The sequence below is a fragment of the Neoarius graeffei genome, chromosome 9 (genome assembly GCF_027579695.1).
Source record: "Neoarius graeffei isolate fNeoGra1 chromosome 9, fNeoGra1.pri, whole genome shotgun sequence".
Classification (NCBI taxonomy): Eukaryota; Metazoa; Chordata; class Actinopteri; order Siluriformes; family Ariidae; genus Neoarius; species Neoarius graeffei.
The window spans coordinates 29,382,466-29,396,419 of NC_083577.1; the positions used below are offsets into that span (position 1 = coordinate 29,382,466).

The window sequence follows — 13,954 nt, forward strand, 5'->3', positions numbered from 1 at the left end:
TTACATCATTGGCCATTCAATAGTAGTAAGGCAGTAACCAGATATGCCTCATCACCCCCCATGAATGAACCATCACTGATTCGAATCTGTGCATAAAAAGTTACCATATAAAACAAACCAGGATACATACTGCTCGAGATCCTCAGTGTCCTCTCCTTTCCCGAGGCCAAACTTAGCTCTGAGAGAGCGAGCCCGGGCAATGGTGGCCTCCAGAATTGTGATCTGGTTAATAACATCCTGGGAATAAAGCCAAAGAGTGGAAAGATTAGCCATTATATTCAAAGTGGGTGCGCTTTAATAAGGCTAATATGGCTGACTTATGTCTCACCTCCAGCTTCTTGAGATCAGGAGTGGGGTGGCGCAGAAGCTTACTGGCATGAGAGCTGACCTGTGGAATGATTTTACGCACCGAGGCGATGTCCTCAACTGCCTCTGTGTGTGTGCACGCGCGCGCGTGTGAGAGAGAGAAAGAGAAACAAGGAGGTTCTTTTAAACGAAAAAAAGCTCTTACGCACATACACACAATGACAGACACACAAACACTTGAGCTGGGCTTTCATGTGAGTAACCTTGAGTGCACTCACCTTCCTCCTTCACTTTGAGTAGAGCAGCATGGATGATGCAGGGCAGCAGGTGTCGTGTGAGGTCAGAAGGTTTCTGCACTGCCAGGTAGTGTAGCACCTACACAGCGCACACACACACACACACACACACACACACGTCTCTAATTTGACACTAATCCATTCCATACCCTTGAAACAAATACCATGTGGAGTTAATTGCTACAGGGTTTTGTATTAGGTGTCTATAATATTTCTGTGCTGTCCCCATTTCAATCATCTATATGCCAAAAAAACAACAAAAAATAAACCCTTGCGTCTCAGTGACCTCCTGGAGGCGACTCTCTGTACTAGATCAAAGCAAAATGCGTCATTGGCTAGGACAAGTTACTGGAGCGGTTTAAAAAAAAAAATCGTAAAGGGAACGCAAACTTAAATCAGTAAATTAATTCAAACTAAACCCTCTACTTCATGTTTCCCCCAAAGAGCTTAACAGACTGCTGAAGGACACGCAACGATGGCGACCTTCACGCTGGCAACGGTTCTCCTGAACTCCCCTTCAACTTGGCGCGTGGGAAAGGACACCTTGCTTACGCTTTGCGTTCTGACCCATTTTACCGCTTTTGCAGGCACGCAACCACTCGGGACTCGCTCGAGCCTGCATTTGATCACTGCAGCAACTGGGTACGGATTTTTTCTTTCCGTCGCACAGGTGGCATGCAGATGGGACAGGACTTCAAAGAGTCCTTGAGTCTGAAGGAGCTTTGCAGTGTTCGAAAGGGAATCTTGCTAACTGTTATCGCTTTCACACAGGAGTCCTTGAAGGAACGAGAGACAGTGTGAGAATTTAGACTGCTTTCGGTGGATGTTTTTAAAAACCTGTACTGTTGAGCTGCATGCTTAAAAGGCGTCTTACTTTACTCGAGCCCATCTGTCAAATTAATGCCTTTTCAAATCGCTCTGCCCAGGCATACTCAAATATTACCTGAAAATGATTTCCTTTTTTTTTTTAATATTCAACAGTAATATGGCGAGACGCATGGTATACTGCAGGACATGGGCTCTAAAATGCTTTATCACTTGGTCAAAAAAATAAATAAATTATATATATATATATATATATATATATATATATATATATATATATATATATATATATATATAATTTATTTTTTTTAGACATGCCATGTGGTAGCTAGTTTGGAGGTTAGCGTGTGGAGTTAAGACACAAAATGGTGGAAAACGTCAAGTCTGTTCATGGATTGCCCAGTTTAACGATAACAGAGTTGATGACAACTCACCTGAAATGCACCCACAATTATAGAACGGGCCCCACCACACACACACACACACACACGAGTTGACAGTTTCCATCATTTTGTGTCTTAGCTGCACATGCTAACCTCAAACTAGCTACGACATGGCACATATAAAAACAAAATTTTATGGATTTGAATCATATTGTTTAAAAAAAAAAAAAAATTCACTGAGATTTTCACTCCAATATCACAATAACAGAGCTGACAAATTATTGCTCTATTGTTGGTGTAACCTCAGCATCTTGCTCAAATTAACGAGAGGGCAAACATAACACACCTCGCTGCCTTCCTGAAGTTTCCCGCCAGAGGAAGTGGCATATCTCGGTGCAGGTGTCATGCGTATTATTAAAAGTCTTTGTTGATTTTATGCAGTTTTATAACCGAGTTGACAAGAACATTGGGACAGATAAAATGTTTTTTTTATATATATTTATTCCTGGGCGGCACGGTGGTGTAGTGGTTAGCGCTGTCGCCTCACAGCAAGAAGGTCCTGGGTTCGAGCCCCGGGGCCGGCGAGGGCCTTTCTGTGTGGAGTTTGCATGTTCTCCCCGTGTCCGCGTGGGTTTCCTCCGGGTGCTCCGGTTTCCCCCACAGTCCAAAGACATGCAGGTTAGGTTAACTGGTGACTCTAAATTGACCGTAGGTGTGAATGTGAGTGTGAATGGTTGTCTGTGTCTATGTGTCAGCCCTGTGATGACCTGGCGACTTGTCCAGGGTGTACCCCGCCTTTCGCCCGTAGTCAGCTGGGATAGGCTCCAGCTTGCCTGCGACCCTGTAGAAGGATAAAGCGGCTAGAGATAATGAGATGAGAATGAGATATTTATTCCTGAAATTTCACTTAATACAGAAAATAGACTTTGTGCAACTGATTTTATAACAGTGAATAGAATAAACCCAAAAAACCAGACTGAAATCACTTCGTTTTCGAAGATGGCTAGTGATGTGAGGGGAGGGGAGGGAGTCATGTACTGAATGTTTTATGGATACAGTGGTGCTTGAAAGTCTGTGAACCCTTTAGAATTTTCTATATTTCTACATCAGTATGACTTAAAACATCATCAGATTTTCACACAAATCATAAAAGTAGATAAAGACAACCCAGTTAAACAAATGAGACAAAAATATTATACTTGGTCATTTATTTATTAAGGAAAATGATCCAATATTACATATCTGTGAGTGGCAAAAAGTATATGAACCTTTGCTTTCAGTATCTGGTGTGACCCCCTTGTACAGCACGTCAACTGCAACTAAACGTTTGCGGTAACTGTTGATCAGTCCTGCACACCGGCTTGGAGGAATTTTAGCCCATTCCTCCGTACAGAACAGCTTCAACTCTGGGATGCCGATGGGTTTCCTCACATGAACTGCTTGCTTCAGGTCCTTCCACAACATTTCCATTGGATTAAGGTCAGGACTTTGACTTGGCCATTCCAAAACATTAACTTTATTCTTCTTTAACCATTCTTTGGTAGAATGACTTGTGTGCTTAGGGTCGTTGTCTTGCTGCATGACCCACCTTCTCTTGAGATTCAGTTCATGGACAGATGTTTCCTTTAGAATTCGCTGGTATAATTCAGAATTCATTGTTCCATCAATGATGGAAAGCTGTCCTGGCCCAGATGCAGCAAAACAGGCCCAAACCATGATACTACCACCACCATGTTTCACAGATGGGATAAGGTTCTTATGCTGGAATGCAGTGTTTTCCTTTCTCCAAACATAACACTTCTCATTTAAACCAAAAAGTTCTATTTTGGTCTCATCCGTCCACAAAACATTTTTCCAATAGCCTTCTGGCTTGTCCACGTGATCTTTAGCAAACTGCAGACGAGCAGCAATGTTCTTTTTGGAGAGCAGTGGCTTTCTCCTTGCAACCCTGACATGCACACCATTGTTGATCAGTGTTCTCCTGATGGTGGACTCATGAACATTAGCCAATGTGACAGAGGCCTTCAGTTGCTTAGAAGTGACCCTGGGGTCCTTTGTGACCTCACCGACTATTACACGCCTTGCTCTTGGAGTGATTTTTGTTGGTCGACCATTCCTAGGGAGGGTAACAATGGTCTTGAATTTCCTCCATTTGTACACAATCTGTCTGACTGTGGATTGGTGGAGTCCAAACTCTTTAGAGATGGTTTTGTAACCTTTTCCAGCCTGATGAGCATCAACAACGCTTTTTCTGAGGTCCTCAGAAATCTCCTTTGTTCGTGCCATGATACACTTCCACAAACATGTGTTGTGAAGATCAGACTTTGATAGATCCCTGTTCTTTAAATAAAACAGGGTGCCCACTCACACCTGATTGTCATCCCATTGATTGAAAACACCTGACTCTAATTTCACCTTCAAATTAACTGCTAATCCTAGAGGTTCACATACTTTTGCCACTCACAGATATGTAATATTGGATCATTGTCCTCAATAAATAAATGACCAAGTATAATATTTTTGTCTCATTTGTTTAACTGGGTTCTCTTTATCTACTTTTAGGACTTGTGTGAAAATAGAATGTTGTTTTAGGTCATATTTATGCAGAAATGTAGAAAATTCCAAAGGGTTCACAAACTTTCAAGAACCACTGTAAATTGGGTCTTAAATGTACAGTACATTAAGCATTGGTATTTGTGAAAGTTTGTCATAATTTGCATGATTGTTCAAAACTGATTCAATAAAGAGTTCTTTTGTGGAAAATAACAGAAGGTTTATCTCGGAGATGCGAAATGTACCCCGAATGTTTTTGCTGTCGAGTCAGAGCAATGTCTTTAACAAGAGAAAGTGTCTCAAGTTTTTTCTACACACCAGCTCCTCCCAGCTCAGGAGAAACGATGCAGTGAAGATACGCACCCTCTCGGCTTCTTTAGTGTCATCAAACAGCCGCCTCTGCCTGCGTGCTGGCGTGGCCTTAGCACTCTCCCATGCTTCCACCCACATGTTACCCGGGATCTTCATCCTGGCACTCAGCGATCCTTGAACCACTGTCCCGCCCGCCTCATCGCTCACTTCCTCCTCCACGTAGTCCCTTGGAGAGTACCAGCGCACGAAATCCTCCAAGGAACAGCCAGGATTGGCCGCCTGAGGGAGTTTCACACACATGGAACAAATTTAAACATAATATGCATACAAATACACTCCTGTCTTTGACAAACTTTGATGAATTTTTGCTCAATCATTTAATAGGTTTAGAAATCTGCTGGATGCTTTTTGTTGCCCAGTACAAAAAGCGATGCTGCATTATTCTTCCACGCAATCCTCTTCCTTTATTAATTTTGTTAAGAATCATTAAACATTAGATCCTCAGGCGCAATCTGTCGTTTGTTGCTCAGTAAGGTCTGTATGATCTGGAAATTGTTCCCACAAAAGGGTTGGCATTTTTCTAATCCCCTCAGCTTCCGCTGTTCTGCTGGATACGGACAATATCTATTGAAATGACACTGCGTTTATAGTGCGACTTTTTGATATTTTGGTTTTGTAATACATTTAAAGGAGAACTGAAGGCAAATTTATTCTCAAAATTCTATTTCTCTCATTTTATTAAATATCGGAATGCATTTCTGATAGCTATTTTGTCGCTGCTATAGCAAGTTGAGTGTTTGAAATATGCTCTGTAATATATCAGTCCGTATGTCAAAGCAATGGCCGTAAACAAGATTCGCTGAGACCTGTGCGAGACATCGTAGGACGGAAGTAAAACGTACAGCGGAAATCAAAGTGACCGACATCTGCCAACGTTGTCAAAAGACGCGCGTGCTGTCTTTCGAGTGCTGACGTAATCAAGCCGGAAGTTTTGTTTGTTTTGATAGCGATCAGGAAAGATTGAAAAAAAAAAATCAGGCAGTAATCGTCATTTTAACTCGTTTTTGTGCAATATTTCGTTTGGGAAAACAGTTTTCAAAATGGCAGCACTGACACCTGGCTGACACGTCACGTTTCGAAGTCTTGCACAAGATGGCGCGGATAAGCGACGCCTGCCGTGGACCAAATGAACTAAATTCAACGTGGCTAAAAACCGAATAGGCCAATAAGTATAATATTTAATTGCAATTAGTTACCAATACGAGCCACGATATAAGGTTACTAAAACCGAAACCGTAAATGACTTCAGTTCTCCTTTAAAACACCTCTTACCTCTTTCGGTGACCTTGACTACAGTTGGCTTGCTACAGTAACTTTAGGACTGCAGTTGTCATGAACAGTTTTGCACTCAAGTTTCCATCAGTGAAGAGTTTATAACATCAACGAAACTGACTTCATGTTAAAACTGTTAATGTTATAGTCATGTTGCCCAAATGAGGATGGGTTCCCTTTTGAGTCTGGTTCCTCTCGAGGTTTCTTCCTCATGTTGTCTGACGGAGTTTTTCCTTGCCACCGTCGCACTCATTGGGGATCGATTTGGGATAAAATTAGCTCATGTTTTAAGTCGTTCAAATTCTGTAAAGCTGCTTTGCGACAATGTTTATTGTTAAAAGCGCTATAGAAATAAACTTGACTTGAATACAAATTCATCCAAATATTTCTGAGTACCGAATCACCAATTATCACGACTGAATCATTCCTGAATGTAAAGGTTATGATTGACTGATCACAAAAACACTGTGGAACAATTAACAAGCATTGTATTGTGCAGGCTTAATTAGCTAAATTGCGACATGAAACTTTAAACTGCATGCTCAGGTAGTTTAATATTTGCTCATTAGGAGACTATAAAACAGTAATGTATGTCGAAGGAAAAGCCATGTGGAGAAAACTGGAAGAAAAAAAAAAAATACAGCTTACTGAAACAAGAACCATGGCTATTATCCAGTCTCCTCTGAAAGTGCAGGAAGAACAAGGCCAATTGTTTTGTTTTTGCTATACAATGAAGACAGCTGGGTTTGAGATCAAAAGATGTGGAGGTTGCTGCTGAGGTCACTGACTCTTATTCGAGCGATTTTTTTCACAGCCCTCACAAAGTTTGTCGTCATCCACTGCTGTGGTTTTCCTTTTGCTGAGCTGTTTGATATCCGGTTGTTCGTACACCAGTGGTTTCTTTCTTTCTCGAACATTCTATATGATTGTAATCGGCAATGCTTGTGCAATGGCACTGATCCAAGTTCCCACTTTTCTCAGCTTCAAAACAGCTTGCTTTTCTCCCATAGACAGCTCTCTGGTCTTTGTTGGTTTATCCTTTTGAACAAATGCGGTCTTCAGAGGTGAAACGCAGGGCTCAAACCAAGAGTAGATATTCAGAACTATTAACAGTTGAAACTGTCAGTCAGTCAGTCAGTCAGTCTAACCGTGCACACCTGAGCAACAAGGAACACCTGTCAGTTACATATTCCAATATATATGATAACTTGAAAAGGGGTGGGTTCAAACAAAAGGTGCCAAGTTAACACATGTAGATTTAAATATCAGGGAATGAAAGATCAAATTTTTATCCATCATCTCATTCATCCTTTGATCTCGACCCCAAATGTCTTGAGTATATCGAGAGAAAAAAGAGAAAAAGGAAAAAAAAAAAGGCCTTGCTGTTCCAATACTTTCACACAGGACTGTATCTACTACGGATGCATTTTACACAATCGAGCTCAATCTACCTAAAAACCACCCAAACGCTTGAACATAAATGCAGCTTTGACAGTATGATAACACATTTAACAGTTATTCCACAAAATCGAGTCGTACATGAGCTGATAGTCGACGAGGCGCGTAGCACCGAGTAAGCCATGTATGACGAGATTGAGTGGAATAACTTTTATTCTCTTCACATTCACTGGATTTTGAGAAAGAGGTCTTTTTTGGTTTTTTGCAAATTCAATCAATAAAAACCTTATACAAAACGTCCGGCAAAATCATTTCTGCTTAGAATGTAAACAAACTGGCGAAATGACCGTAGCAATCTATGAAAAATGCTATAATAATAATAATAATAATAATAATTCTTGAGGGGAAAAAAAAAAAAAAAAGACACGTTCTTACCATCAAATATTTTGGGGTTTTGTTTTCAGGTAGTGTTTTCATTTCATCCTCGGTTGGTTCAGCAACATGCACCACCATTTTGTTTCTCTCTACTCGCAGTATATAAGCGGATATCCTCGTAGTATGCAATCCAAGCACGCGATTGCTCACATCCACTGAAGGTGGATAGAAAAATACAGACTATACAGCGAGCAGAAACGTTTCACAAAGGAGAAAACGCAAGAGCCAACCAAAAGCTGCCTTTACGCTGGAAATATTGGATCGCTTACCAACAATAGTCGGGCTGTGAAGGTGAGAAATCGGTCGTTTTGTGTATGTTTTTTTTTTCGTTTCCGTTTCCGGTTGAGAGTACGTCGTGCACGTTCTGGCTGCCGCTTCTCACCAGAGCCATTTTATTTCTTTTTCTTTTTTCCCTGTGTGTTTGTGTAGTTTGATGTTTGAGTGTTTTGCCCGCCGGTTGTGGTGTAGCTCCAGACCCAGTTTTGGGCGTCGGTTCCCTCCAGGCCTTGGTTCGCTGTGGGTGATGCCTGTGCTCCCAGCTGTGGACTGCAGTGAGCTCGTTGCTCATTTTACATCGTGGTTGTCCACCGCTCTGTGCTTTAACGCTTGGCGTGATGTTCCGAGCGATGTTGCTCGGTGGTGTCGCGGCGGCTGTGCAGGCGGTTTGGGACACACCAGCGCTCTGCATGGCGGAGCTTCTCTGCTCGCTTTGTGGATCCACGGCGTGGTGTTCGAGCGATGTTGCTGGCGGCGTCACGGTGGCGGTGCTGGAGATGTGGGACTCGTTTTCGTGCACCTTTTGGTGGGACTGTGGCTGCTACACCACGGGAATTGCATCCTGACCCCTACTTGGTGGACTTTTTATTTTTTATTTATTTATTTTTTATTTTATTTATTTTTTCTTTCCTTGTCTATAATTGTAAAGCGTCCTTGGGTTTTTTTGAAAGGCGCTATATAAATTTAACTTATTATTATTATTATTATAGAAGCATAAAATTTGGCACACTAGCTCAAGTTGATATATACTGTATAATAATTCTAGATATGGAGGCATTTCAAATTTGGCTTCTAAACCCTGGAATCCGCATGTGCAAGATCAACCCAGCATGAAAACGAGGCTAAACGAATTTTCTTTATGCTTCTGTGGCGGGGATTGTAATCAGCAATGACGAGAGCTTGTTTTTTTGTTCAAAAATTGAGATCACATTATTATTTCCAGCATAAAGGCAGCTTTTGGTCGGCTCTTGCATTTTCTCCTTAGTGAAACGTTTCTGCTCGCTGTATAGTCCGTATTTTTCTATCCACATTCACTGGATATGAGCAATAGCGTGCTCTGATTGTGTACTACTAGGATATCAGCTCATATACTGCGAGTAGAGAAAAACAAAATGGCGGCGCGTGTTGCTGAACCAACCGAGGACGATATAAAAACTCTCCTAGAAAACAAAACCCCAAAATATTTGACGGTAAGAATGCATCTTTTCCCCCCAATAATTATTATTGTCATTATAGTATTTTTCATAAATTGCAACTGTGATTTCGCTGGTTTGTTTACATTCTAAGCGGAAATTATTTTGTCAGACGTTTTGTATAAAGTTATTTATTGAATTTGCAAAAAAAATAAAAATAAAATAAAAGCGCAGCTCTGTTTCTCAAAATCCAGTGAATATGGATAGAATAAAAACAGTTATTCCGCTCAATCTCATCATACATGGCTTATAGCCGACTCGGTGCTACGCGCCTCGTCGACTATCAGCTCATGTACGACTTGATTTCACAGAATAACTTAAATGTGTTATCATACTGTCAGAGCTGCATTTACGTTCATGGGTTGGGGTGGTTTTTAGGTAGATGCCCCCATATCTAGACTTGTATCTCTACTTGAAATAGTGTGCCAAATTTCATGCTTCTATCACAAAACGAACAATTGCGCGTTTTTTTTGTTGCTTAACAGCCGGACTACAATGACTTACAAGGAAGTATAACAATATCGCAAAATGCGAAGACCTCCGTCGGGAAGACTTTCCCTGTGTTGAAAACTTAAATTCACAGCTTGAACGCTAACTTGTACAAAGCCCCGATACTGGGGACTCCTTCCAAACATGCCAAATACACAGAAATCTCCTCGCCGAAAACTCTCCTCACCATACATCTTAATGGAGCTTGTGCCATACAATTCCTGGTGTTAGCCGTTACTATAAAAACCATGATCAAAACCTTTCAACCAATCAGATGCTGTGATAAATACTTGCATCAGTGAATGATTTAAAATCATCTCCACATATTACACTGTCACAGAAGTAGACACTAACGAAGTACATTTACTTATAGCCTAGGTCACAACCGGACGTACGATTTTTTGGTCGTGTGATTTTTGGCGTTTCCCCAAATCGCTGCGTTTTTTTTGTTCGTGGAGAAAGACGCACGTTGGCCGTAAGTTTGTCTTGCAACCTGAAAAAAACGTAAGCGCCCGTAGTGTTTGTTTGACATGACAAAGAACCTCTGCGGCCGGTCTGCGGCCAGTCTACGGCTCGAAAATCTGCGCGTCACACGCACGCCCTCCGTGCGTTTCTTGCGTTTTTGCACGTAGACCGGCCGTAGGAGCACGTACGGCCGGTTGTGACCTAGGCTTAAGTACACATTTGAGTATCTGTACTTTATTATTTTTTGCCAACTTATGACTTGAACTTCACTACATTTGAAAGACAAATATCGTACTTTTCACTCCACGACATTTCCATCAAGGCCCTCGTTACTCGTTACTATGAAGCAGCTTTGAAAACGGATGTTTTTTCTTCTCGTTTCTAAAATGCGATTGTTTTTTTTCGCAGGTGACACCGAGACAGCTGATCAGTAATCACTAGGGTCACGTCACGTCCATAGACTGTATAAACTCAAGTTCAATGATTCCTCAGCAGCGTTATTTGAACACGATCAGTTGATGGCAGAATGGAAGGAGGCGGTTCTTCGGGGGAACGCATGCACCCAGGGCCATACCGAGAACCCAGGTTTCAGTCTTCTGAAAGGATTAACGATTCATTTCATTTTCAACGTTTGCTTTGTTTGCCGAAAACAGAGCACATCAAGGCCTACGAAAACTTGCCGTCGAACCTGCGGAAGCATATTAAGGTATATAAAGGTTTTATTCGAAGAGAAAGCTTGCAGTGAAGTTGTCTGGGTTTTTAGAGCTAGCGATAACATTGCAATAGCTATGCAGTCTGGTTAGTCAAATAACTTTCTATGGATTTTCCCGCCAAGCTGCCATTGCCTTGTCCACGGCTAACGGTTACACATAGCTAGTTAACTTGGACGCTGTTAGTTAGCATGTAAAAACAGGAGTTACATGAACATGAATAACGTCCTTTCAGAAATGTTTTAGCATAATCTTGCCAAATAAACAAAATGTAGAAATCTTTCTTTTCTAGTACTGTTAACGACCCAGTATGATTTCAAGTTTGAAAAGAGTTTGCTAGCATGTCAGATAGAGCTTCTGCTCTACAGGTTCTACAAGCTAGTCAGTAAATCTAGTCGGTTGCTTCAGAGGCATTAGGTATTGTAGGCATTGCAGCAATAATACAACAACGCGTTGACAGAGCGAAGATCAGCTGTGATCACAGCGAAGATCAACTGTGAGCTACTGCTCACTTGCGTATCCCCCGCTCTCACTTCTATCAGAATCAGGGCTTTGAACCAGAATTTTTTTCCTATTGGTTCGTTCCGAACAGAAACGGAATTTTAACGTTTCCGGTTTTGGGTTCCACCATTAAATAGACGTTCCCGAACCGGTTAGAACAAAAAAATTTCGTTCCCGGAACGCTTAATTACGTTCCCCGTCAGCTGTTTAACAAATGGCTATAAAATTATGTCTCTGTCTCATCCAGCTTAAGCCAAATGTAGGCTAATTCTATTACAACCTTCATTAAATAAGACAAGAAATAATTCAAAACAATTATTATTTCAAATGTTGGCGATTTGGATTCTCAGTATGTCTTCCCATCTACACAAACAGAAAAAGTGCCAAAAATGAAAGAGAATTCGTTTAGTGTGTTACCAAAGGCTAGTCAGGCCCTATAGAGGGCTACCGCATGACGTCACCGCGCTGCGAGATTTTGTTAGGCGCCATATTGGAAGACCAAGTACACATCTATGCAAGTACATACATACATAAAACAAACTACACCTGAAATGTAGCCAGGGCCGGTTCTGCCCTAATCTGGACCCGGGTGCAACATCGTGCAACCCCCCCCAAAAAAAAAACAAAAACCAAAAAAACACCAGTCTAAATCAGGACAACCATCACATAACTATAAACATTTTATATCAACTATTTTAACTAAATGGGCTATAATAAATACTGTAAGCCTGCAGGCAGCCACGGCGGGCTGCCTCAGAAAAGTAACCATTTGTCCTACCTTAAAACTCGTTTTGCATTTTCTGCCTCCTTTTTTGTATTTTCGACCCTCCGTTTATTTTCTTTCCTTTTCTGAAAACCCGATTTGTGTCCAGACATTTTGTTCTGCTACCAACGAACTAACTCGTCAGGTCTCGTCTCTCGAGCCCGCGATGATTCCCGTGGGAAGGGCAACAACTGATACATTTTTACAAACAGCCAATAGGGAGGTTGCAACGTTCAGGCTCTTCTTTGCTCAGACACTCAGTAATGCACTTACTCACTTATTATCACATGGAGACGTGATAGCAGTCCACCTTCCCGCTCTCTCCATTCAGTCAGCGAATGTCACACAGGAAGTGAACCCCAGCGGGTCATAGAAACTTGCGCAGGAGAAGAATGACTTTTTTTTTATTTGTAGGCTACGGAAACTTTGAGGAACGAAATAAAAACCGGTATTAACTGGTTACCATTATTTTTAATAAGCGTTTCTGTTCCGGAACATAAAAAAAAAAATAAAGTTTCTGGTTTCGTTTCTGTTCCATGTGAAATAGAAAAAGTTCCCGGTTTTCGTTTTCGTTCCTTGAACCGGTTCAAAGCCCTGATCAGAATGCAAGCGATCGAAGGAACAGGACACTTATTATGAATGCTGACTTCAACAAATAATTAACCCTGAAACAAGTAAAGAGCAGTGTTCTCCCCAGGGATTTCAAATAGCATTCCGGTAAACTGGTCATTTTGAAATGGCGTCAAAATCCACCCTATTGCCTCGGTCACAACCGGCCGTACGTGCTCCTACGGCCGGTCTACATGCAAAAAACGCAAGAAACGCACGGAGGGCGCGCGTGAAACGCACGGAGGGCGCGCATGTGACGGGCTGATTTTCGAGCCGCAGACCGGCCGCAGAGGTTCTTTGTCATGTCAAACAAACTCTACGGGCGCTTACGGTTTTTTCAGGTTGCAAGACAAACTTACGGCCAACATGCGTCTTTCTCCAAAAAAAAAAACCTAGCAATTTGGGAAACGCCAAAAAAAATCGCACGGCCAAAAAATCGTATGTCCGGTTGTGACCTAGGCTTGTATGTTTTGTAAATATGTTCAGTCGGTAAACAGGAAGTCGATGTGCGACAGACCTGAAAACAGTATACACGGTATAGGACCCCAAGCTGAAGCTCGGTACCAAATATCAAGCAGTTGTGATTTGTAGTCGCTCAGAAAAGTGTTATGAAAATTTTGTAAATCCACCCTGTGTGTTTCATAAATACATTCAGTCGGTAAACAGGAAGTCGATGTGCGACAGACCTGAAAATGGCATACACGGTATAGAACCCCAAGCTGAAGCTTGGTACCAAGTAGCTACGATCCATGGTTGCTGAGAAAAAAAGGGTGTTTCGGATGGATGGACAGAAGCAAGCCAGTAAACCCCCTTCCTTTGGAGCAAGGGTATAATTAAAGGGGAACTGAAGTCATTTTTAAACTTGCTTTATTTCTTAATTAACGCGTTACTCAATTAAGTTTTCAGTTTTTGTAACCTTATATCGTGACTTGTATTGGCAACTAATTGCAATTAAATATTATCCTTATCGGCCTGTTCGCTTTTTAGCCGTGCTGAATTTAATTCGTTTGGTCCACGGCAGGCGTCGCTTATCCGCGCGATTTTCACGAGACTTCGAAAAGTGAAGTGTCAGCCAGGTGTCAGTGCCGCCATTTTGAAGACAGTTTTC

The 13,954-nt window shown here is 41.7% G+C and overlaps 1 protein-coding gene across 2 annotated transcripts in view; it reads right to left on the reverse strand.

Moving 5' to 3' along the window:
• Positions 1 to 13,954, reverse strand: part of rab3gap1 (RAB3 GTPase activating protein subunit 1) — a 201,664-nt gene that overhangs the window by 19,472 nt on the left and 168,238 nt on the right. For both annotated transcript variants that reach the window (XM_060929273.1, XM_060929272.1), the window contains 4 exons: positions 4,727 to 4,954; positions 585 to 681; positions 329 to 432; positions 131 to 237 (listed from right to left, as the gene is read on the reverse strand). In XM_060929273.1, coding sequence (XP_060785256.1) covers positions 131 to 237; positions 329 to 432; positions 585 to 681; positions 4,727 to 4,954 — 536 coding nt within the window. The remainder of the gene's footprint in view (positions 1 to 130; positions 238 to 328; positions 433 to 584; positions 682 to 4,726; positions 4,955 to 13,954) is intronic.